The following is a 24,011-nucleotide window of genomic DNA, read 5'->3' as shown; positions in this document are numbered from 1 at the left end:
GCAGTACATTGCAAAACGGGGAGACATCTAACAGTTTTTCATTAAAGTTCTATGAATAGGCAAGCTCGGTCAGGCTGTCAGGGACACACTGTCAGTGCTGCTTGTTCCAGTCTGTGCAGAATGGAGGCACTTTTTCAAGCTGAGTCAGTGTCTCATATCTCTGCGCACCAATGCATGACGTATATGTAGAATCATAGCTGCTATCCCTGCAGTCTTGCTTTTCTATACTGTGTTTACTACGCTGTTATTTTAGGTAGCAGAACAGATTAGTTGCTGATGCTTCCCGTCCTGCATCAACCTACACGCTCTCAATGAAGTAATGGGGTCAACCTGCTTGCTTTCTCTCTTACGTGCATATGCATATACACGGAGGAGATTTTGCACTTAAGGATGTTATTTTTAATTCATGTGCAACTCAGCCTGTATGGAGAAGGAAGAGTGCTGTTATACAACTGCTTGTCTAAGCAGCAGGTTCAGTCTCAAAGACAGCAGGTCTTTGAATAAGAGATATATAAGGCATATATCTTCATATGAATATATAAGTAAAAGGTACTTATGAATAAAACTATAGATAAAGCTATAAACTAAAAGATCAGGTGTAAGGAGTTGACTTTTCCAGGCACTGTTAACCACTGTATTCTCTTTGGCTATCTGGCATATTATTCATTTCAGTGAATTTCAACCTACCCTGGCAACCAGCAGATTAATTCGTTACAAACAGTCCATGAAGCTCATGGCATACGCTTTACTATAAGTCTCCTTAAAAGGCTGTCAACTTGCAATTTATATAAAACTACTCGGAATAGCTCACAGAAAGACAGCAGTCCCATTTTACAATCAGTAAATGCAGTTAATGCCTTTTCACTTACACTGCAGTATGATAGCATATAGAATAATATTAATTCTTTGTGCCTACTGCTGAGAACAACCAAAAATTCACCTCGGATGGTAGGGGAACACCTAAGCTCCAGAACAACTTCTGCTGTGCATTGCAGCTCTGTCTTCCTTACCTTCAGTTGCCTTGATTGTGTAGCCATTCTCTTCACTTGGTGGTACTTCGAGAAGCTGCATGACCCTGTCCAGCAAACCGTGGATAATCTCAAACCCAGGGCTCTTGTTGTAATAAACTGCACAGAAATGCCTGTAGTTTCTTGCACCTACATCTAAAGAAGAAGGAAAAAATTGTGTTATCTGGGAAACTTTATCACACTTTCAACGTTGTCTTTCTATCAGAAGAAAACTGATGCAACTGTGAGGTACCTGTGGCTGAAAGGAGAAATGAGTATGTAAAATGGCTTCTCTGACACAGCTGTTGTATAATCTGAGGAAATAATGGGATTTCTTTAACACACTGGACTCCCCTCTAAAGAAAGATTTAAAGTATCCAATGCCTTGGGCAGAAAACTGGATTCTTAAATACAAGTATCTTCCACACAGTGACAGGTACCAAGTTAAGTGTTAAAGAAATTAAAAGCAGACTATCCAAAATGCAAATACTCGGTAAGCATCAGGAAACTTGTGATGCTGGTGGAAAAACTAGATATTTATATAACTCAGCTGCACAATAACTACCAGTACAAAACAACTAGCCCACAACTTGAAACGAGTAATAATGTTAGCATGGTGATTTATGAAAAGATCTAAATTCACACAGGCTTCTAAATAGCAACTGATGCTTTTCATTGTCATCTTGGACATCCCTGAAACCAAGTGACTATGAATCAAGACTGACATGAGTGTCCCCCACTTAGGACAGTTCCTTAAGTCAAAACTCTGCCTCCTCCCTGCTCTAAGTTTTCTTACATTATTGATTTCATCAAAATACTTTTTTTTTTTTTTTAAACTCTCAAACTTAGTATGTAGTAGTATATTGTTACACTTGTACCTTTAGGCTACACCATTGCAATATACTCTGTAGGAATCCTGTGGCCTACTTCACAGCTTTACTCGCTGTGGGTTTCACTGTTTTCACTTTTTGAGAGGAACCATCTAGGAACAGAGTAACAAGTCTGTTGTGCCAACTGGCCAATTAGTAGCAGTGAAATTCAAAACACTGATTAATGTAGTGAACTTGTTTATTGCCTTCAGGTCTTTACCTTCTCAAGGTTAAAGTGCAAGTGTGTGTTCAGCAAGGTTGGCGTATGCAAGGGCAAAGTTTGCTGAAACCAGGGAAGAACTCTTAATGTGGTTGTCCTCTCTTTCTGGACTTTCAGATACTTTGAAAGCATCTTAAGTATATACATTGCATTTCAGTCTGGGCCAGACCTGTACTTCTGAAGGAGATCTCCTGATCATCCCCACTTAAGGTGCTTCTGTTCACGCTGTAAAGCAACCCTGTGGCGTATAAACCAGACTCCTTTCAGTTGCAACTCAGTAGGACGAGTGTTCCAGAAGGGCACCTAAATAGCTTCAACCACTCCAGGGCATTCAGCACACACAATCAGACTAAAGCTAGTCAAAAGGACATATAGCATGGACTGCGAGTCATCAGCTGATCTTCTGTGCTGCACTGCTTCGTAATATTGGCATATAGCACAACAAGTTATAGACAGATTTTCATGCATCAATTTCATCCCTTTCTAGAGAGTCCTCTGGCTTCTGTAGTCTTCTAGTTGCTCATGTCTAGACGGACATTCTCATCTTCCTCTTCCACTTAATGGTGATTAGATTTAGGGAGGAAATGTATTTACTGACAGCAGTTGCATTCCCTTAAAAAAATCCTTCTGATCTACAAATACTGAGGGGAAAGAGGGAGTAAGAACTTCTTCAGCAGTGAAGGAATGAATGAGTAAAAAGAGCAAGTCTGTCTGGTCTGCAAGTTAATGTAGGGCAGCACCATGCGGCATAGTTGCATGTGTTGGGTTTTCATATTTCTTTCCCAAAATTACCCAAAAGGAAGGCATCTGGACTCTGATACATGCCAGGGTGAATTACATTCTTTACACAGTCAACCTGTGTTCACAGGGAGCAGGTCTGGTCATGAAACATCTCAGCTGGACTTAGTGTTCCTAGAAGAAAAGGCACTGCACTGCATACTGCTCATAGAAAGAGTACAGTTAAAGATCCCTATATGGTTAGTGACTTCATGGGAGTTACAGCTGCACCTACGGTCTGAATTGTATTTCCAGGTAGTTCTGGATATAAGTGTCAGAACCGAGCACCTCAGACGGTTCTCCTCTACAGGCATCAGTTGTCTGCTGCTGCATTCAATACAAGAAATGAGGCACATCAAACTCAACAGGAGCCAAGATCAGAACAAGAAAAGGAATGGGTTCTTCAGGCAGCATAGAGTTAAATAGTGAAACTTTTTCCCCACGGGATTTTTGTGGATGCTGGAAGTTTACACAGCTCTGAGGAGGCAGAGGAAGTTCATAGAAGATAAGCCTATTACTTGTTACTGCAGACCAAGAACCATGTTTTGAGTCGGGAAGTCCCTGAGCTACTTGTGGCCAGAGAACAGGGGAGCACTCTGGCAATACTACATATGCCTACCCCCTCTCATGCTTTTCCCCTGACAACCACTTTTAGCTAGTGTTACAGACAGGTTATTGGGCTAAAAGAGCCTTTGGTCTGACCCACCACAGCTGATCTTTGTGCTTGATGTACAGTGAGCTGAAATACAAGCAGAAACTCTAGCGGTTGTTGAGAGTTCCCTGAACTGTTAATCCCTACCACATAAGAAATTAGAGACTTTTTTTTTAAATTAAATTTACCTCTTGTTTATTTGCTCCAACGAACCATTTAGTAACAAAAAAGTCTGTCAAAAACTAAACAGGAAAACATTTACCAAGTGACCAGAAACACACAGATTAAAAAGGGCTGCAAAATACAGGAGCAAGAGGCTGCACCAAGGATTGAAAGCACAGCCTTTTTGAGCCAAAAGTCATTCAACACTTCTAAGGCAGCAACTTGGCAATACAGCTGCAAGTTCTCTCAGCAGTCACTGAAAGCTGAACTTACTGCAGCAGTAAGTCTGCGTTTTGTCACTCAGGATCTTTTTCCTGTCATTATAATAATTTGCAGTGTTAAGTAACACTGGAGAATCGAACTCAAGCTGAAATGGCAACACAGAAAAGTAAAGGCTACAGAGAACATATCAGTAAATGCAACACCTGATTTCTGGTTTGAGTACACTGGCTGCTCAGTGCCATCGTTATCTATCTCTGTTTCCCAGCTCTACTAAGATTCCAATCAGTAATATAGTCCTGAATGGAGAATAATTTATTTTTGCGTTGTATTGAGCCACAGAAAAGAAGAAAATGTTTTTCCTTTCCCTAAGACAGCACATTCTTTGGGGCTAGACATTCACCAGAACTATTTCATTTTTTTTTCCGGTGAGTCATTATGCTAGCAGAATTTGTGACAACCATCTGAATTTTAATTTCATTATTATTCAGAAGGTCAATGGTGTCTTCAGATCATTATTCTTAACTAAAGCATCAGAAATAAATATACACAACAATTTTTATACCTCGTGTTTTCAACTGTAGAAATCCTTGGTAAGGGAAAGGATGTTTTTTCAAGCATTCCAAAAAGCTGTGTTATGAAACTTAGTCCTTTATGGAGTTATATTACAATGCAAGAAGTTCATTCACATTCACAGGCGATAGGAAGAAAAAAAGGAAGTATTAGGAACTGTAGGCAAAAGCTGGCGGATGTTAGAAATGCTTCAGTTCTTTATAACTCACTTAAGAGATCTCTTGTGTCATGCCATGAAACAATTCTATTTTTTAAATGAGCCTGCCAAGTATGTCAACCTAAATTATATATATATATATTTCTGAGACTTCAAAGCACTTCCTGGGGATGCTGTTGAAAAACAATCCGAAGGATGGGCAGCTGGTTAGGAATATGTGAGCCAAAAGAGTGCAGAGGAAGATAAAGCAGTGTTGTGCACTGCCCCCTTCCAAATTAGAGATGCTTCAGAAAAATGACTTGGTGATCTGAAAGGGGGCACCTGCTCATTTAAACTCGTCTCTCAGCCTCACAAAAATCCCAAACGAGTTTCTGCATATAACTAACACTTCCAGACAGTTTGGAAAATGCTCCAAAGCGTGGCAGCGGCTGTACTCGCAAATGATGTAAATTGTACTAAATGTGTGCTACCATAAGCTTGCCAGATTCCCCAAGATCACTGCTCAGAGGTGATTTTCTAATGGATTCATTTCTTTCATTGCGGTAAGGGAGAGAAAGGCTATTCTCTGTTAGGACTGCTGGTGTAAAGTGGTGATTTAAACGCTGAACTAGTGTAACTATCCTACCAGAAGTGGCTATCTAGTGTTACAAGCTAACCACACAAATACTGTGTAACATACTCAAAATCAGCGCATTTCCTCCTGCCTTGAGAAGAAACATTCTGCTCAGATTTGGTTTCATTTAGTTATATTAAATCTGGCACACGTTTTGCTAATTTAGTACGTCAAACCTTTCTGCCAGATATGTCTGAAGAGAAATGAGTTCAGTTCACCTTGGTAAGCACGAGTTCCGTGTAAGAAGGTATTTTATTAAAAACCAGTGCGTTTAAAAGAGCTAGGTTCATTCACACATGAATGACTACAAGATGCCATTTCAAATACAGTTAATGTCAGTACTCTTTTGACCCATACTTTTTAAATTATTAATTGGAAATTCTGCATGCCAAAATCATGAAATAATAAAATTAAATTAGTCAGTCTGATGACATAAGCCTTCTGCAGGAAATCTCATTCCATATGTGAGAGGACAACCCCGCATTTTTCAGTGTTTGCAGAGTTACTAGTTATTTCTTTCTCCCCTCCCCTTTCAAACTGTTTATTAGCCAAGTTTAATTTTGGAAGTAAATTTGGGAAAAAGACAATAGCTATTCTAAACACAACATTAAAAGCCACTGTTCGTAGCCTGCAAGCGCTCAACCCATGAGAGGGCTGCCCAGGAGCATGGGGTACAAAGCTGCTGCCTCCGAAATCGTTATCTTTCATGCGTTGCAGTGATTCCCACCAAAACGCAGTACACTACAAAATCAGTCTTTATAAAACCGTTAAGCAGCCATCCACGTAAATAAAAGCTTTCACGAGCTACAGTTAACGCACACAAAATAAAAGTAACAATTTAGCTTGCAAATTTTATAAGCCAGAATAAAAGCACTCCGTAGACTAAGATAAACAGCCTCCCTCTTGGTTCTGAGGAATGCTGATGTATTCTGCCATCTGTACCAAGTCTTTTTGCTTTCTAGCTAACTGCATGCCCAACAAGGAATGAGCTGCACCACCAAACTGCCTGTATTTAATAAAAAAGTCTACGTGGCTTGCTAGAACTGCTTATTTTGCTTGGCAAGACTTTTTTTTCTTAAAAAAAAATAAAAGTAATCTACAAATTAAATTCATCACCAAAGCAATTTACTTGCCATTTTGTTTATGCCTTATATAAATCTTTGTTTTGCAGATCCTAGATACGTTAAACACAACCACTAAAATCTGAAACCAGATAACGAAACAGAATGATTTCTGCTGCTGAATTTAAAGTAATGTCAGCCTTTTTCACTGAGAGGCAAAACTTCATTTGGAGTTGTAATTCAGCATACAAAGTTTCCTCCTGCAAGATGTAGCTGTGCCCTCCTTTTGCCCAATATACCAAGTAAAAAGAAATGAATCAGTAAATTTTAGAAAAATGTTTGTTAAGGTTCTGAAAATCCATTCTTACAGTTTGTTTTACTTTGATACATTTTTCCAGACAAAAAAGATAATTTGAAATTTTGATCCTGTCCAGTGAAATCGGTGCAAAGAGGCCCCACCACGCAGGGAAGGTTTCACTGAAGCTTTTGAAAAGTGAACTGGCTGCTTTGGCTGTTTCACGTAAAACAATTAAGGTTACAGAACAATTCAAAGGCAGACACGCTTTCTTAGCATAGTTGGATGAAGTGGAAAGATAAGGAAAACCTTTTTATAGATGAGAGGGGAAATATTATACTGTTGAGCTTTTTATTTATTTTTATACACAGACTTGCTCCATTCTTTTGCCTGTATCTGTGCTACAAATCTAATTCTTCATATTGGTTGTCAGTTTTCCAGAAGATAGTTTTGGAGAACGAATACAAGCGATCCTGTTTAAAGAGGATGGAAAAGGGATTCACGCTGAGACACAGTGACCCCAATATTTTCTTCTGAGTTACAGCTCTCCAGAATAGAACGAGTCTGCAAGTGCAACCCACTCTTCACAGGCTTGGGACATACTGCTTTTCAGATGGCACAGCGCCGCACGTCTTTGAGACTGCAGCAGTTTAAACAGGTTCTAGCACTGCGATAGCAGTGTGCCTTCGATATTTGCTACTTTCCAAGGTTTGTGCCACTTGAAAACATTGCCAGCAGGGAGTTTCTCTCACGAGTTACAGCCCTGATAAGAATGCAAAGAAGCACTAGATTAAGAGTAAGCAAAAATGGGTGCATCAACATCAGCAATTTAGAGCAGGTTCTTTTTTGGTGCAAAACTGTCTTGCATTTATTTATCCTTAGAATCTTGCAGGATTCTTGACAGATTTTAATGGAGATTTTGATGCCTAAAAATATTTACAAGGTACCCACTTGCACTTCTGAGAATTGTATCTCTAGGCACTCTAAAATCTAACATGTTATGCTAGCCTCTTAACTCGTGCATGTAAATTAAAAAACAGAATGTAGTCTGTAACGGTTATCAGATTTTTAAAGAAATACAGATCTACTTACTATTACCATTTAGTATGTAAGCATATATTTCCATTATCGAAGACTTTGAGAAACGTTCTCTTACCTGTATTAGGATCTTTTACTACAATGTCAGAGATCTCAAAGAGTTTCAGAGGCAAGGGCATCTTTCGGTTAGCAGCAATAGTTTTCAGGAGCCCAGGAAGGAGGGTTGTACGTGCCACCTGCAGGACAAACATGGTTGCTGCAAGTGAAAAACCTTCCAAAACAGCTGTTAGATTTTTTTTTAATTTTTTGTTTTGCTCACTTGTAACAAGAGTTTAAAAGTAGTCAGATGCAAATAGTGCACTGATCTCTTTATGTTTGAGCAACTTTGTTTTAGAGTTATTAAACCTGAAAACGTATGTTCTCTGCATGTTCTTTATACTGCATTTTCTGAAAGAGCATGTATGTGAGGTTAAGAATAGGTTATCATCTCGCAGATGCTTGAGCTGCAGTGCAGGGTTGGAAAACAAACAATGCAGAAAGAAGTGCAAAAAATTTCCCATAAATTCAATCTCACTTATGCAAAAGGTAAATACTAAGTGCTATTTTGGAAATATTAAATGGTATCTGAATATTATCTTGATAGCTCCTGATATCAATGATGTAGGCAGAACGTAAGTAACAGAAACGGATATACTCAGATTGCAGTTGTGGATCTAGAAATGGGTATTAAAATACTTAGAGCAATACAGAATTACCAAAAAAAAAAAAAAAAGAAAAGTAATAATGATTAATAATTTAATAATTTTAAAAAAAACATTTCCTATCCAGAGCTCAGTAAGTTTAGAGATTGCCGGGTCTAGTAGTTCCATTTATATTGAATGACTTTTCTAAATGTGGGAGTTGAACAATTATCTGGGATTTTTCTGTAATGAGACAGCTCAATTTTGCCACATGCTGTCATATAGAGCATGGTATTTTACTTTATCAAAACGCTAATACTATTTCACACCAAATAAGGTATTTCTCAGTGAAGGGGTAACAGAAAATGACTGCTAGCAAGTTTAGCACATAAATATGCACATCCTCTGTAATGCAGGAAAAGTAGCTCTACAGTTTATAAATTTTATTTCCTGTTGGTTCTTTTCTTTCCTCTTTAAATATAGAATCTGTGACAATGTTGCTGTCAAAATTTGACCTGAATTCTCTCACCTGAAATTCTGCAGTTTTGGGGTTTGCTATGCGCACTGCTTTTGTTGCAGAGATATCCATGCCAAGTTTATCTGCAATGTCTTCCTGAGAACACTGAGAGGAAGAGACAAAACCCACCAAGGTCAAGTAGTCAGAACAGACAGTAAGTCAAGGAAATTTGATATCAAGAATGAACAATGCAATTGTAGCACTTGTTCTGAGGCCCCATAATATATGCTGTCATGTGCAACACCCACTCATAATAAAAATTAAGCCCCAGTCTTAAGACTAAGTAGGCAAACTGGTTTACCTACAAATGTTAATTACTAACCAAAATAAACCTATTAAAAAAAAAAAAAAAGCAAGTGTTTATTTAGGCTTCTATCATGGATTGCTGTCATCTGTTTTAAAAACAAGAGGCTCAGATTCTGCCCCCTGACTTGCAGGGGGTAAAGTATTTTATTCTGAAAACAGCACTTGTAAGGGGAATGGCACCCGAGCTTCTCGGCTCATATGGCCAAGCCTGCAATTTTCATAGCTGCGCAGGATTCTCATAGTTCATTGTTGTTGTTCTCATAATTTTTGCATCGGAGTATTTAAAGCCCTTACTCTCAAGCTGTATTTTTAAGCTAGTCAGTAAAGCAATACACTTGCACTTTATCAGGCTCAGATGATATCTGGGCACATACAGCAACAGATGCTACTGATAAGATCCACGCTACAGATTTCCAGAATTTATAGCTTTATTAATGTATTAAAGAAACCAATAGCAGACTAGGCATGTAATTGAGGATTTGCTAGTACACTGCAGTCTCCCAGAAGCATTGCCTTTGCACTGGCAGCACTCTGAAAAGTAGATAGACCAAATGTGAGGAAAATGAGCAGATGATACCATCTGAAAAAGTGGATTACGGAATAAAAAAAAAAAAAAATCTTAAATGAATGCTGACCTTTGGAGGAGAAAACTGTGTTAAACAGTTTTCAGATGTGTATCTAAACTACAGTATGTTACTGTGACTTAACTAAATGCGTTTTGGCTAAATTGGAGCTCCCCACAGAAAGCAATGTTATTGTGTACAAGTATAATTTGGGGCTCAAACCAAGAAACAGACTGTATGCACAAATACATAAGCAGTGTTTGTCACATAACACTGGGCTACAGAATGTTGTAGCATATATGATATTTGTCACAGCCATAGGCCTCACATTGACATTTTAATAAAGTGTTGATGACACAGCAGACTGCAGGGTTTCATCGTGCCACAGCAGAAATATAAATATGTAATGTGATAACATGACATACTGCATGATCTTACAAATTCTGCTCTTGCAGTTCATAAAGGTCCTCGGTAGTAGCAATGTAACATATTCAATGTTTTTAAGCATCTTACCCATTCAGTGCTGAAAAAATGAATTATATTTATTAATTAATAAGGAAATCTATAACAGCTTGATCATGTTATACCTATTATTTCCCCAACATGGTACTACCACAGGTAGTCTGAATATCTTTGTCAAATACTAGCACTGCAGGAAGTAATACTAGTTATTGTCCTGGTTACTTAAATGAGTTAACAACAAAATATTAAAACTGGAATGTGTTTTTCAGACTTCAAAATTAGTCCAAATTTTGCTTTTGAACCTCCATGAAATCTGAAGGTGTTAAAATTTTATTCATTTGGATTACCAACTTTGGTTGCAATACCTGAACTTTTCAAATGCGTGGAAGTGTTTTAGGAGCCTGCATCACTGTATCTTAAAATCCTTGAGTAAGTTATCAAAAAATAATCTGTGATCAGATAACTGTCTCTTAAAAGGTTGCGTACTTTCAGGGATGTATACTTCTGGCATCTAATAGGTTTTAAGTTCAGGAAAAGGTTGAGAAATTCCACAGAGGTTTTAACAGAATATGTGATGGTAGCTCCCCATATGCTAAAATGTCCACAAATTGCACTTTAAGGCAAAGGCTTTGAGCAGATCTTGTAACAGAAAGGATTTTCTAAAATGTATAGTGTATTTTCAATAGCTGACTATGCCAATGCCCACAAATGGACAGCTACCATATACATTTGGAGGGCATGGGGGTGCACTTAACTTTGTTTGTTTGTTGTTTTTTTTAAATAATAGTAGATCGGGTTCTCTGATCCAGTTCACAGCTATGGCAAAGGGGTATGAACAAGTGGCCATGACCAAGATGGTGTTTCCTATTGAAGATTTTATTTCAATAAAACAATGCTGCTGCAAAAATTCAGTATTAGAAATTATGCCAGCTGTTAGTACTGGAGTGGCATGTGCTGCTGCAGAGTCCTAATTCTTGGTAAAAAGACTACTGGCACGGCCGTAACAAATAATATGAATAGTACCTGCAAGCAGTGGTAATGACAATTACTATAGTTCTATTTGTTTTTCCATGCAAAAAAACCCCACCTGTGGTGAAATTTACAGAGGAATTTGTGTCTTCTCAGTGTGCATTAAAACTTTTTTACAGGTGTTCTTAAAATAAACTTCTTGCTGACTGAATAACTACATATCAGCTTGGTATCTAATGCAAGGAATCACGGGCAAGCAACAATACTGAAAAGAGACAAATAGAAACAGAGTAATCTCTAACCTCTAGTAATATCCACCAGAAAGTACTCAATTTTTATGTTTGTTTTCCAGATTATCAAACAATGGTGAATTTCACATCTGGTGACCAAAGTCTCGAGAGAGACTTGCTGTCTCACAATTTCATCCTATGAAGTTAAACTAAAAACAGTTCTTCGGCAGTTATTTTTGTCTCTATATTTAGAATTACGTGCCACATTAACAGTGACTCATTCAATTTCTCTGACCTACAAACTCACAAAATACTATACTGTAATTCCAAAGCACGAGCAAACAATCACCTGTCAAAACAGTAACGGTTAATACTGGTACATTTATACAACAGCATATCCTCAGACCATCCTCTGCAGTTTTGGCTGCATCGCTGTTCCAACACGCAACTAAGAAAAATATGAAATCAATATAGTATACCAGGGCAAAAGTGAGTGCTTCAGTGAATCCAGCAGCTGCCAAGTCCAGTCTCAGAAGTTCTGTGAGCTTATTGAGGGGGAGCTAAAATGAAACAAAAAACAGTTTTCAACTTCCATCTAAAAACACTTTTTCTATTCTTTCTTGAGGTGATTCTGTCTGTTACGTTACGCTGAATTCACTAGGGAGGTACTAGGCTTGTGTGCTTAAAATTTTTGAAAGCGTGAGCCAGCTGCCTTTAGGCTTGCCTGAGGAAATGAATCTCCCAATTAGAGATTTAATATGGGCTCCCTACTTAAACCCTGTCTTTTTTCAAGTACCAGCAACCACTGGTCTTGGACTTATTCAAATCAGTGGGGCATCTGTTTTGTATCCTATCCATGGTAAATACTTCTCAAGGCAAAGCATGTCAAAATATTTAATTCCTAGGTTCTGTTTTCCCCAAAGCCCTTCTGGCATGCACTAGTCATTTACTGACAACAGAGCGTTTATTTGAAGGGGCAATCTTACTTGATTAGCTATGGTGTACGTTTTCGGAATAGTCATCTGAATGTTGTTATAACCATAAGCTATTGCTGCATCTTCTACGATATCACATGCATGGATAATGTCCGCTCTGGTAGGAGGGATTTCAATCTCTATATTGTTCCCATTCCCTATGACGTGTGACTTCAAACACATCCTAGTCAGCAGCTTTGCAAGGCTTGATGGAGTCTCACTGAAACAAAACAAGAGAGTAGTAATTTACGGATCTTGTACTATACCGACTGTCTTTTTAAAGTAATTAATGTTTTTGCTGCATTGCCTTATATCCTGAAGAATCTCCAAGCGCGTTATGGACTGTACATAGGCTTAGCATTCCACCAGAACGAGCTCAGATTCTGACTCTTGAGATGGTCATTTTTCTTTACTTATAACACTTGTGAGGCTGTAAAGAATAATTCACTTTCCTTGAAAACAGGGGAAGAAGTCTTACAGAGTCAGTCTGATTACCTAAGATAACCCCTGAATTTTGATAAACTAAAAAAAAAAATAATCACATAGTGTAAACATTTTTAAAACAATGCAATAATCAATGTTTTCTAGTACCTTTTTCATGATTAATGAAAACTATGTTTTCATTTGCAATAACACACCTGATGCCTATTTTCTTGTTAATAAGTTCTGGTTTCACCTTCTCTTTTCGGTAAGCCAGTTCCTAAAAAGAAAGACAAAGCTTTTCAGCATGCACAATGCCTGCCATTACTACCTAAGAGGATTCAATTTTGACATCTTGGTAATCTAGCTTCTTCTAATTACAATACTAAAATGACATCCACAGAAGACAAGTGTGGAATATTAGGTTAAACTTAATGTTTTAAGGTAACACGATTCTTGGAAACATATTATAGTACACGATGCAAAAGCCGTTCTCCGTTAAGCTAAAAGGTTGAATGCAGCATGAAATCCCTGTTATTGAAACTTCTGATAATTTCTGATATATGCAAGTAACAGAGTTGCTAAAAGTTTCTAGTCACCAGTTCATCCTAAGTCAAAGCCCTAAAGCAGTGAATAGTCATGCATGAGAGCTCATGGTCTAGTACAGATCAAATGACTTTTAGGAGGAAAAGGAAAGAAAACTTTCTATTTCCATATTGGCACAGAAATATCTACGGGTATATTACTTAGAAAGTTTGCAACATGTTTTAAGAAAGTTACTTTGTATGTATTTACTTAGGTGTTTCTAAACTTCGTCTTAAACTTTCAGGATTTTTTTCTCCATTTTATCTAGGGAAGCTACTTTGGTTACTGCAGAGATTTCTGTTTCGTTGGATATCTCTTCAGGATTCTAGGTCTTTCCTCTGTTGAGTAAAGCTGAGATCGCTAAAAGAAAAAGCTGAAATACCACTAGAAAAGCTCTCAGTAAAAATATGTTTCTTTCCCTCTAAACAGTTCGTACTTGCTTGATAAATCTGATTTTTATGAACTCAACCAGATCTCTGTTTGTCTTCAGTTACCTTCAGGAAATGGGAGGAATTGCTCTCTTTACACTTATTAAGAGACCAAAAAAGTAAGACTACGTTACTGTGGAGAGGTCTGTCTGGGACTCTGAATGCAGGCAAACCTGCACTTGAAGTCAACATCCTGCCTTATAGACCTTTATATAGTTGAAATCTATAAAGTGAAAGACTGAAAAAGCCAGTGTTACAAGGTTACTTTAACTGAAGGGCATTACAGCTTCCAGATCTGATAAGAAAGTTATGCTGAGGCTGATTTCAGTTGTCCACTGGTTTAAGCCTGAAGGACCTCTTCCTGCATTCATTTTTCCTGATTTGGAACACATAGGTTTTAAAGGCTTTAGGCACAGATTATGACCTTCGATTGTAATCTTTACTTGTTCCTGAAAAAGTTCATATCACATGAACTCCAAACGACAATCGCGATTACCACTCGTAACTTTAAACCCTACCCTTCTTTTTGGAGTATCGGGCACAGCGAGACTGTGTTTTTAGCTGTATCATAAATTAGTGGAGCTTCAGAATGAGTTTCGTAGATAAGGGGAAGCTGGAGCTGAACTTATTTTTTGTGGAGCTAGAGAAGGTCCTGACTCACTAATATACAGATAGTGCCAAGCTGAGCTTTTACGCTGTATCTCAGAACAAGTGTATACTGCCTCTGCAGAAAAAGATGACAATGTCACTCTTGCCAGACTTTGTGTAAATAAAATCCTTTCCCCGAGGATACTGAGACATCGTATCCCTATGCTTACCGGATAGATGTGGGTCTTCCCATTAGGGTAAACGACTTCTGCTGCTTCAACACTGAGAGACAGAAAAACAGAAGTAAAAATGTTTTTAACGCGTGGCCCAAATGTAATGTCTCTCTGACTAGAGATTTATACTCACCTGAATGGCTTCTCGCAATATTCACTAAACATCGTGACTATAATATCAAGAACAATTTTTGCCTACAAAATAAAGATAATAATCACATTGAAATCTGTCATCTACTTGTGTTGAAGTAGACAAAATATCTTAACAAAAAATGGGGAAAAAAATCTTGTCTTACGCTCTCTTCATTCTATTCTAAATAGAATAACAACCAAAATCCTAGCAGTCTAGAATACCAGATTGAATTTTAAAAAATGTTTTTCTTCTGCTGCAAAGACATTTATGCAAAAATGTGAAAGCTTTGGTTTTCAAGGTTCTGAAGCGTTTGTGTATCTTTGCTAAACTCTGTTCTAAAGGCACACAGGGTCTTTATTACTAGTTGGAACTGGGTCTTCCCAACCTTTAGTCTAATTAGTTGTTTCACTGAAATTCAAGTGAGAATGTAGAGGCTGAAGGACTGTGCGTTGTTTAGTAATATCTTATCAAATAACCTCATCTGCAACGTCTTTTGTTTTACAGTGAATATTTTAAGAGATTAGTATAACAGAACATAACAATGAGATTCAGATCAACTTCTCAATCTACAAGCGTTGGGGTTTTTTTGATGCCTCACAGTATAATTTCCTTCATGTACTTAGAACAGCACTATCTTTGGTTTTACTATCAAGACAAGCAGTAGCAAGAAGCAGTTATTTATTAAGTTTGCTTAGAAGCCACTCCCCAATGTGCAAATTTATTTATGTCGTTAACGTATTGTGTAGTAGGGAATGTTAAAAATGTTTTTGCTCTTAAGCATCAAGATACATACTTTAGGGAAAACAACAATGAATGCACAACCTATATTCAAGAACAGGCAATTGTAACTGCTAGGCTTTCATGCTTCATCTTTGAGTTACAGAATTAGCATACGGAAAGCTTCAATTTGAGAATTATTTGCACAGCATCCCTGCTTGAAAAAGATAACTAAGAAGAAAAAGCGTCTTCTTCCTTCTCTCAGCCCAAATTTTAAGCAGGAGACAAAGTGATTCTTTACAAAGAGTATTCTGGCAAAATAGGCAGTCTTAGTGAATTTTACTCTTTTTGAAACCTTTCAGATTTAGAAAAAATGCTCAACAACAAAAAAAGCCCCTAATTGACTTAAATTACTTTCTCATACAAACCAAACACTTAGTGTCAATGTAAAGACACAGTAAAAACAAAATCCCATGAAAATACAACACTGCCTATACAGCAAGCCTAAAACCGTGTTGAGTCCTACAACTTACCCTGTCCTTTTGAAATGGGAGGTTGGCTCCATAAAGTAAGTGCCTGGCTATTGTGGCTCTTTGTATTGCAGCCCTATCACCCAAAGGGAAAACAATGATATTACAGCATATCAAAAGCAGGAAAGATTAATTTACCTTTGTAATATCTGTGGCCGTACATTCAATAAACACATTTCTGGTTTTTACGCTTATTTTTGTATGATCTCCTAAAACACGTGAAGACAAAAACATGTCAAGAAATGTTATTACTTTTCTTGCAATGACACTAATATTGACTCCTTTTATGATTCAGAAAGATCATTGTCATCTGCAGCTTAAAAAGCCACTGTCTACTGCACCAACATTCACAATTCTTACCAGAACAGCAGCGCTTTTTAATTTTAAATTTATGAATCAAAAAGAGGGAAAAGACAGACTGGACCCCCTGACCGGGTTATGCTTTACACTGAAAGACAAATCTACAGGTATCTCAGTATGCAGTTGAAAAAGTAAACTAGTGGAATAGTGGCCATCTGCTGGTTGCAAAGTGGTTCTGCACCTCCAGAGTATCTCCCCTGGCTTTAGTAACACATTTGCATTTGATGTGTGATGTGCATAAGAAAGCAGCCTTGGACAGGAAAGAATTAAATGGTTTTTAGAAAAGTGATTTAGACTGATGAATATCCATAGCTACTTCTGTGAATAACCAAGATCTCTTGACACTGTCTGCTGATACACTATGGGTTTGTCTACGTTAGCGATTCAGGTCCTAGTGTAGGTTCCTTTTCGGCGTGAACTTGCTTTGTGTCTGTACTGGGCACTGTTTCTCATCTGGAAAAAGCAAGGTAGAACATACACTTAGGGACATCACCTAAAGCATCTCTCTTGCAAATTGGATGCAAAGTCCCCCAGGAGTCGGTTGCCTACAAAAGTGGTGTTCTGTTAGTAAGCCACGAGCGATCTAGAGCAGCTGTAAAGAAATCTGCTTCATGTTGCCTGTTAGGTATAGATGTGCAGCGAATAGCTTGAATGAATTTCCTTGCCGGTAACTCTGCAGCATGGACATACACAGTCCTGGGATTGCATGGGACCGTGCCAAATCCAACCTCTTTGTCCTTCTTGCCTTTCATCGCACCATTCCTGAAGTAGATGCGCCCCACAGGAGGCAAAGGGAAGCACACACTTGGATACCATGGGCATTCTTGCTTCCTTTGTTTGACACTGAGCAAGTTGTTCAGCTTCTGTGTTTTAGTTTCCTACCTGAGAAACTAGGTCACAGCTAAACTGAAAGTTTGGTGCACTGAAGGTCTTAAGATTGAGGGATCGTATATTCCCCTCCCTTTGCTGCGCTGTACCTCTTTGCAGATGCAATGTATTCAGCATTTCTGGACTTACTTCAAAGCAAATATAACTTTGCACTTAAGTGCTTGTAGATAATCAGAAAAACCCAATAAAAATGTTTACCTTTCATTATCTGTTTAAAAAGAACCTTTAACTTGGAAGCTTCTCTCAAATACTCTTCTTCAAAACAGAGCACATATTAAATTTAGCTCAACCTTTTAAATTGCTAAAATATAAACAATATGCAGTGCTTATACATGGAACACTCCAAAGTTGGCATGAGCCTAACAACAGCAGTTGACCACCACCTTCAGTTCAGAACAGTTGGTTCTTACCAGTCCCTGCCACGGAGTTTGAGCTGCCTTTAATAAAGATTTGGGCTAGCTGTTTAAGATCTGGATAACGTCGACCAGGAAAAATACATCTATAGAAATTATCACTGCAGATTTTATCAGTTAGTGTAGGGCAAGTTACTGATTCTTGAAGTGAATATATAGGTATACTGAAATATCTTTGTTAAAGGAGTAATTCTTGCCATATCATTAAGTGGCTTCAGTTAACATTGTTCTCAAAAATCACACATAGTTTCTTTTGCATTCAGAGGAAACCCATGTTTAGAAACAACGCAAAAAAGTCTAGACCAATTTATTCTTTTTAAGCGATTAAAGTCTTCTGGACTCACTTGTGTGATAGCAAAAGGATCCACAAGAACTGGTTTACACTGCTGATAAATACACTGGGCTTAAGACCTAGGTGAAAAGTCCCGTACTGTGACCACATAAAATGGAGTACAAAGCAGACTGTTACAGTTATCAGTTTAAAAAATAATTTCTTACATGCTTCTTTTAGCTAAATGTCTGATGAACAATGTTTATGCATGCAAACAAAATGCTTTCCGAATGAAGGTTCCTCTCACAAGGAACCTTTCTTGAGTTCTAGAATGGTACAAAAAGCTCAATGCAGAGGTTTGCAGTGGGACTTTTACACATCAGTGCTTCTGTTAGACATTCTGACCCACACACAAAATAGTAGAGACAACATAAACTAGTCGTAAGTAATCTTACCATTGATGATTGGTGGCATGGACAGAACAACACCGTTGCTGTCATAAATGACAGGATAAAGTGGCTTGTTTTCTATTAGGTGTAAATAGTGTCGAAGGTGGCTGTCAGTCTGGAGAAACAAAGCACAACGTAAATTTCACATTAGCTCACTTGTGAACTTCCGTAGTGCCACAATCCTTTGCTGAGAGATTAAAGGGAATTTTGAAAGAGGGAAGGATTGGTCTTAGAGGTAGGCACTTCAGCAGCAAAAGCCGTTTGCTCTCAGAAGCAGGAAAATTTTGAAATGAGAGACCTGGATTTGCTTCAGAAGTGTTAAAAATTATTTCTTTAAGGATTCTCTCAAAGATGCATAGGCCATGCTGTCGAAATGATGCCCTTGTTCACCACAGCAGACCTTTCATTGCCGAACCCATGGAGAGACATCCTTAGCTTATAGGAACTTTGCTTAGAAGTGATGAAATTAGCACTACAATACTTTTAATTATAAATTGCTGAATACTGACACATTTATGCTTCAATTTGATTCAAAATTTACATCTGTTCCAATGGCATAGGTATACACTGTACCAAAACCATAATTTACTTTTAGTCTCTCTGATACGCCTTGTTTCCTAGCTCTCTTACTCATTGTCAGTCAGAGATCTTTGAGAATTTATTTATCTCTATGACCAGTATGTGTGCTCCAGCAGGACTGTATATTGTAATGATGGTGATAACACTATCATTTTCAAATGCCGACATTTAAAGTGGTCCATGCAAATGTTGTAAAATTAGACTCGATAGAATCTTTTCCTCGCATTTACCTGGTTTCATCAGGATGCTGGGTCAAGAGCAGTGACAGACTTAACTTGAGCCTTTTACACAGCTACACTTGCCTAATACATAGTTGGGTAAATAATTCAACATCTTCCCCAGGTAAATTGGCCAAATTAAAGTAACATTTAAAAATCTGATATTATTTACCCCAAGCTTTTCTCAGCTTTGCACACTGAGTATCTTACCAGTGTAGATAAATATGCAACGCTTTTACAGTTTTATTAGGAGCATTATGAAAAGCAGTCTTTGTGTTGATAAACCAGAGGGTTAATATCAAACCCACTATCCTAAGAGTCATGCTTAGCCACAAAACACCATGATGTATCCTTCCTGGGCAATAAAAATAAAGCATTACCACGCATTTCTCATGAACAAGCAAAATGTGGAACAATCACTGTCTGAAGCTACAGAAGATAACTGTGGTTTATGTGTAAGAACAACTCTTAATAACAAGGATATGAGAGAAGTTAAGGCTTGGAAATTTATCTTCCTGCATTTTGTGCAACAAGTCTGAAAAAGCCCACTTACCCTATACAGATCCATAATTTGTGAAGCTGTGTACTCCTGGGATTGATTCAAGGGCTTGAATTTAATTTCAGAAGGTGGTTTAGCTGTAAAAGTAAATGGACCAGAGATGGTGTCCAAGTCATGGGTACCTATTGCTACTAACGCTCTTCTCCTAGAAAGATAGAAAGCAAAATAATAATTTTACTAGTAATATTTGGAGTTCCTTTGAGACAGTATTTCATGATGCTCTATACTCTTAGGCATTCATAGAACTTACTGAAAAAGTAGAAGGGCAATTTTGAGAAGCCTAGAAATTATTTTCACGAATAACATTTTAACAAATGTTAACAACACACCTAGCAGTCAAAGGAAAATCCAATCCTTAGCATAAATATAAATATATATAAAGCCTCTCTGCCACAGGGATGTGCAGTCTTACCATGTGAAAAAATCATACACATAGACACTATACACTACTTTCAAGTGAAGCACTAACCTGCAAATATTTTGGTGTAGTTTTTCTTGGAGGTCAATGAAACTATCATAACGTTCCTTGGTAAAAGTTATATTACGAAGGACTGCAGCTACAGCATGAGGACGGACATGGACAGTCTGCAATTTACAACAGCAACGCATTCTAAATTTCAAGTACACGAAATACACAAAACTAAAACTAATTAAATGTGCACTTCTCTTCATAAAACCCTCTTTTGAAAAATAGTAATCAAATGGAAAGTTCATGGAAAGACATCAGAATTCCAAAAGGGAAAAAAACCCAAACAAACCCACTCCAGGCCTGGTAAAGACAAGGTTTCCAATACACTGTGTAATGACCCAGGTCAATGCACTGTGAGCATCTGAAACTTTGATTTGATCTGCTACTAGGTTCACCCAAAATAATTTGTCTATTTTTCCTCCCCTTCCCTAAAAATAAATCACAATGAGTAGAGATATTTAAATTTCTTTAGCTTTTGTTCTGTAAATAAGATGTCCAGTCTCACTGTTCTTATAAAATTGGTACTGATACCTGTCTTGCTGGTCCAGAAACTTACTATAAATTTACAAAGGTGCAGTAAACACTTTTACCTCTCCAGTGATAATCAGCCTCTGACCTTCACCCTCAGGTGGTATTATTTTTTCATACCTAGGGAGATTTATCCTAGAATAAAAACAGAAATAAGTCTGTAACTGAAGGAAGGAAAGTTGCCCAAATGCAGGACACTTTAGAAAGGTAGCAAAATTATATGTAGAAAACTTTCCTAGTAACTTTTCTTGGCATGTAAATTAGCTAACTGTTTAAAACTTGTTTTCTATGGGATGGTAAACAGATTACTGAACTAGAAAGGAAGGACTCAAGAAGATAAAGTCATAGCAGAAAACCAAAATAAATAATTTGTTTTGGCATTTATTACAGACAATCACAAGGAAGTTCGTCTGCAGGAGTTCTCTACAGGATAAGTCCCAAATGGAACAGCAGTTGAAAATTTTTTAGGACAGATCCAAAACCCAGTAACATTCTAGTCTAGTCTTCTAAAAACATACTAAAAAAAATAGATCCTCCTCCAGAGGAACATCTGACGAATCTGATCTATGTATGTGATCATACTCAAAATCCAAGCAAGTGGCAAGTTTGTTTATGGGCCGGAAATGGACTTGTGTTTAAACAAATAACAAACCACACAAAAATATCATAACTCTGCATTACCTTTCTTTAAAGACCTGCAATCCTCGGACCAACCCTTCAAGGCAAAGAAGATCATAACGGTTGGCAGGAACATCAATTTTATAGAGAATGGTTTCAGATGCACCCTTTGCCTTTTCTTCACCTTTCTCTTTACTTATTATGTCTTTCTCAGATGTCTGGAATTAAGCAAAAATGTGTTTTTAACCTGAAATATCTTAACATTGTCAGGAGTATGATAGTTAAGATAATACAATAGGAAAAATTGTATTAACTAGAAGTTTAACAATGTAGTTTGGATTTATATAGCAAATGGACGCACCAAATACCAGAAATGACATAAAATCTAAACCTTTCTCAGATTCAGAGATTGTAATGCAGTATACCAAAAGAAAGATTCACTGTTAGAGCTGCAATTTTAAAAAAAGATATTATAGAAGCAAGAGTTTCCATGCTAGCAGAAATGAGACCTTATTTTTGGCAATAGATCGGCAAATGACTTGTCATATCAAGGGTATTCTGAAATAAAACGCAACATATGATGTTCAGATGTCTTTTGATAAACATCATTAAAAGATCAATTCAAATTAAAAAGCAAAACCAAAGCAGGTCTACTTGAAAAGATTTACAGGCATACAGTTATCAGGCCTGGCAAGTTTTCACAAGTACATAATCTAAATCAAAACTTTAAATATAAATTAGATACAGCTTAGGTAACAATGTCCAGGACAAATACATTTTTGTGGCTATTGCACAGAGGAATGCATACAAAACAAGACCAAACAGATCTTGTAAAATATGTTCAATACATGGTCCGTGGCCCCATTTATGCTGCTAAATAAAATGGGGCCAGAGACTGAAGACCAAGCGGCACAGACTGCCGACTTTCACAAAGTATAGTAATATACCATCTCGGGGTCTCTTGCTTCCAAGACGGTAATGTCTGGGCTTTTTTTCAGATTCAAAACACCTGTGCTAAGACAGTCCATTACAACAGTATTTTATAACAACAACTTAAGGGTATGTGTTAATATTCAGCCCTGTGGTATGGAAATGTATGAGGATATTTCAGGATGAAAAGCCTGCTGCAGTGCTGTATAGATGGAGGGGACCTTCAAGTGTTGTCCACACTGCTTTTTGAGGATACCTGTGGCATGGTATCCTCCATATCTCTTCTTGGTACAAGCTAGAGGGCATCGGCCAACACTGTACCAGGGAATACGCTGGAAATCATGCAGTACAAACTCTTACCAAACATAAATGCTGCCAGTACACCATATCTACTGAAAAAGTAGCAAAAACGTTACTTACAATTTCATCAAGCTCCAAACCAAACTCAAAGCAAAGGTCATTAAATTCTTCATCAGCTGAGAAGAAAGAAGGTGAATTTTGGTTAATAAGCAGACCTCAGACTTTTAAAATAATTGTTTTTTGTTTTGAATGTTTTCAAACAAGGCAACAAATGCTATTTTGAAAAAAGGGAAAAGTAATTTAAAGAATTTTCCTTGTATTTGCATCTGAGTAGCAGTTTCTTCAGTACATATTGCATTTATTCACACGTTATTCTTACAGCAAGGACTTCTGAGCCCCGCAGCCGAGCTTCACTACCAGCTCCTCAGCCAAGTTTGTCAGGGTAACTCTGGCCTGAACAGATAATGCAAACAGGAGGGAGGAACTGGACAGCTTCTGCCAACAGATACTTTTTTAATCAGTCGGCTTGTCATACGGAGGTGGTATCAGCCGTGTTATGACATGTGAGTAACACAGCCCCCATCAGAAAAGGGAGATTCACACCCATGTGTCTTAAGGGCCTGCCAACCCCAGCGTGGAGCTGCACGTCCCTAAACGCTGTTTCAGCCAAACAGACAGTTCATAAGCCACATTTCTAAAGGGCCGGGGAAGGAGGCCTGAATGAAAGCACGGCAATTCATCGACTGCTTTGCCTGCTCCCGCCTCTCCCCTCTCCTTTTCGATTTAACCGATTCCTGTCACAGACCGTGACACCCCCACCAGACACCGCCATTTGGAAACGCGTGGTTCTGCTTTCCTGAGGGACCTGGGCCTGGCCAGCGGGGCGCAGGGAGGACACATGGCTTTGCCCGGCAGGCCGGGGGCTGGCGAAGGGCAGAGGGCTGGGGAGCACCCCCGATGCAGACACCACCACAGGTCCGAAGCCTGGGCCGCCGGCCCCTCGCAGCCCCGTCCCGCCCGCCCCACTCACTGTAGGTCCTGCCCAGCGCCTGGAAGAGCAGGTCCCGCTTCACGCTGACAGTCGGCATGGCTGCGGCCGCCTCGCCCGCGACGCGCCTGCGCCACCGACAGGCCCCCGACAGGCCCCCGCCGCGCCTCCCGCCGCGCTGCCTGACGGCCGCCGGCCTTTCCCCCAGCCCGCTCCCCCCACTCCCCTCGTCCCCCGCCTCGGCGGTGCGCGGTCAGCCTCGCCGGCCTCCCATGGAGCGGCTCGACCCGTCTCTTGCCCTCACGGAGGCGGCGGGCAGAGCGGCGAGCACCGGCAGCGCGACGGGCAGCTACCGTCCGTGACATCAGAGGGGCGGGAGCCCCCGTACCCTCTCGGCGGCCTGAGGTGGGCGGTGCGGGGCCGGTGGCAGCGGGGCTGCGAGCCGCCGCGATCCCGCTGTCCC

The 24,011-nt window shown here is 38.8% G+C and overlaps 1 protein-coding gene across 1 annotated transcript in view; it reads right to left on the bottom strand.

Annotated features, from left to right (window-relative positions):
- Nucleotides 1–23,692, bottom strand: part of FARSB (phenylalanyl-tRNA synthetase subunit beta) — a 39,714-nt gene extending 16,022 nt beyond the window's left edge. Inside the window, exons 1-16 of the mRNA XM_063339251.1 lie at nucleotides 23,591–23,692; nucleotides 22,681–22,736; nucleotides 21,394–21,548; nucleotides 20,775–20,847; nucleotides 20,185–20,300; nucleotides 19,710–19,860; nucleotides 18,366–18,474; nucleotides 16,117–16,187; nucleotides 14,732–14,793; nucleotides 14,596–14,647; nucleotides 12,983–13,044; nucleotides 12,357–12,564; nucleotides 11,850–11,930; nucleotides 8,853–8,945; nucleotides 7,762–7,879; nucleotides 1,011–1,163 (exon numbers count right to left, since the gene is read on the bottom strand). Coding sequence (XP_063195321.1) covers nucleotides 1,011–1,163; nucleotides 7,762–7,879; nucleotides 8,853–8,945; nucleotides 11,850–11,930; nucleotides 12,357–12,564; nucleotides 12,983–13,044; nucleotides 14,596–14,647; nucleotides 14,732–14,793; nucleotides 16,117–16,187; nucleotides 18,366–18,474; nucleotides 19,710–19,860; nucleotides 20,185–20,300; nucleotides 20,775–20,847; nucleotides 21,394–21,548; nucleotides 22,681–22,736; nucleotides 23,591–23,648 — 1,618 coding nt within the window. The 5' untranslated portion in view covers nucleotides 23,649–23,692. The remainder of the gene's footprint in view (nucleotides 1–1,010; nucleotides 1,164–7,761; nucleotides 7,880–8,852; nucleotides 8,946–11,849; nucleotides 11,931–12,356; nucleotides 12,565–12,982; nucleotides 13,045–14,595; nucleotides 14,648–14,731; nucleotides 14,794–16,116; nucleotides 16,188–18,365; nucleotides 18,475–19,709; nucleotides 19,861–20,184; nucleotides 20,301–20,774; nucleotides 20,848–21,393; nucleotides 21,549–22,680; nucleotides 22,737–23,590) is intronic.
- Between the last annotated feature and the right edge of the window lie 319 nt (nucleotides 23,693–24,011).

Source organism: Chroicocephalus ridibundus, chromosome 6 (assembly GCF_963924245.1).
Source record: "Chroicocephalus ridibundus chromosome 6, bChrRid1.1, whole genome shotgun sequence".
NCBI classification, from domain to species: Eukaryota; Metazoa; Chordata; class Aves; order Charadriiformes; family Laridae; genus Chroicocephalus; species Chroicocephalus ridibundus.
Note: the sequence above shows the minus strand (reverse complement) of the source record. Positions and strands in the feature narration are given on the sequence as shown.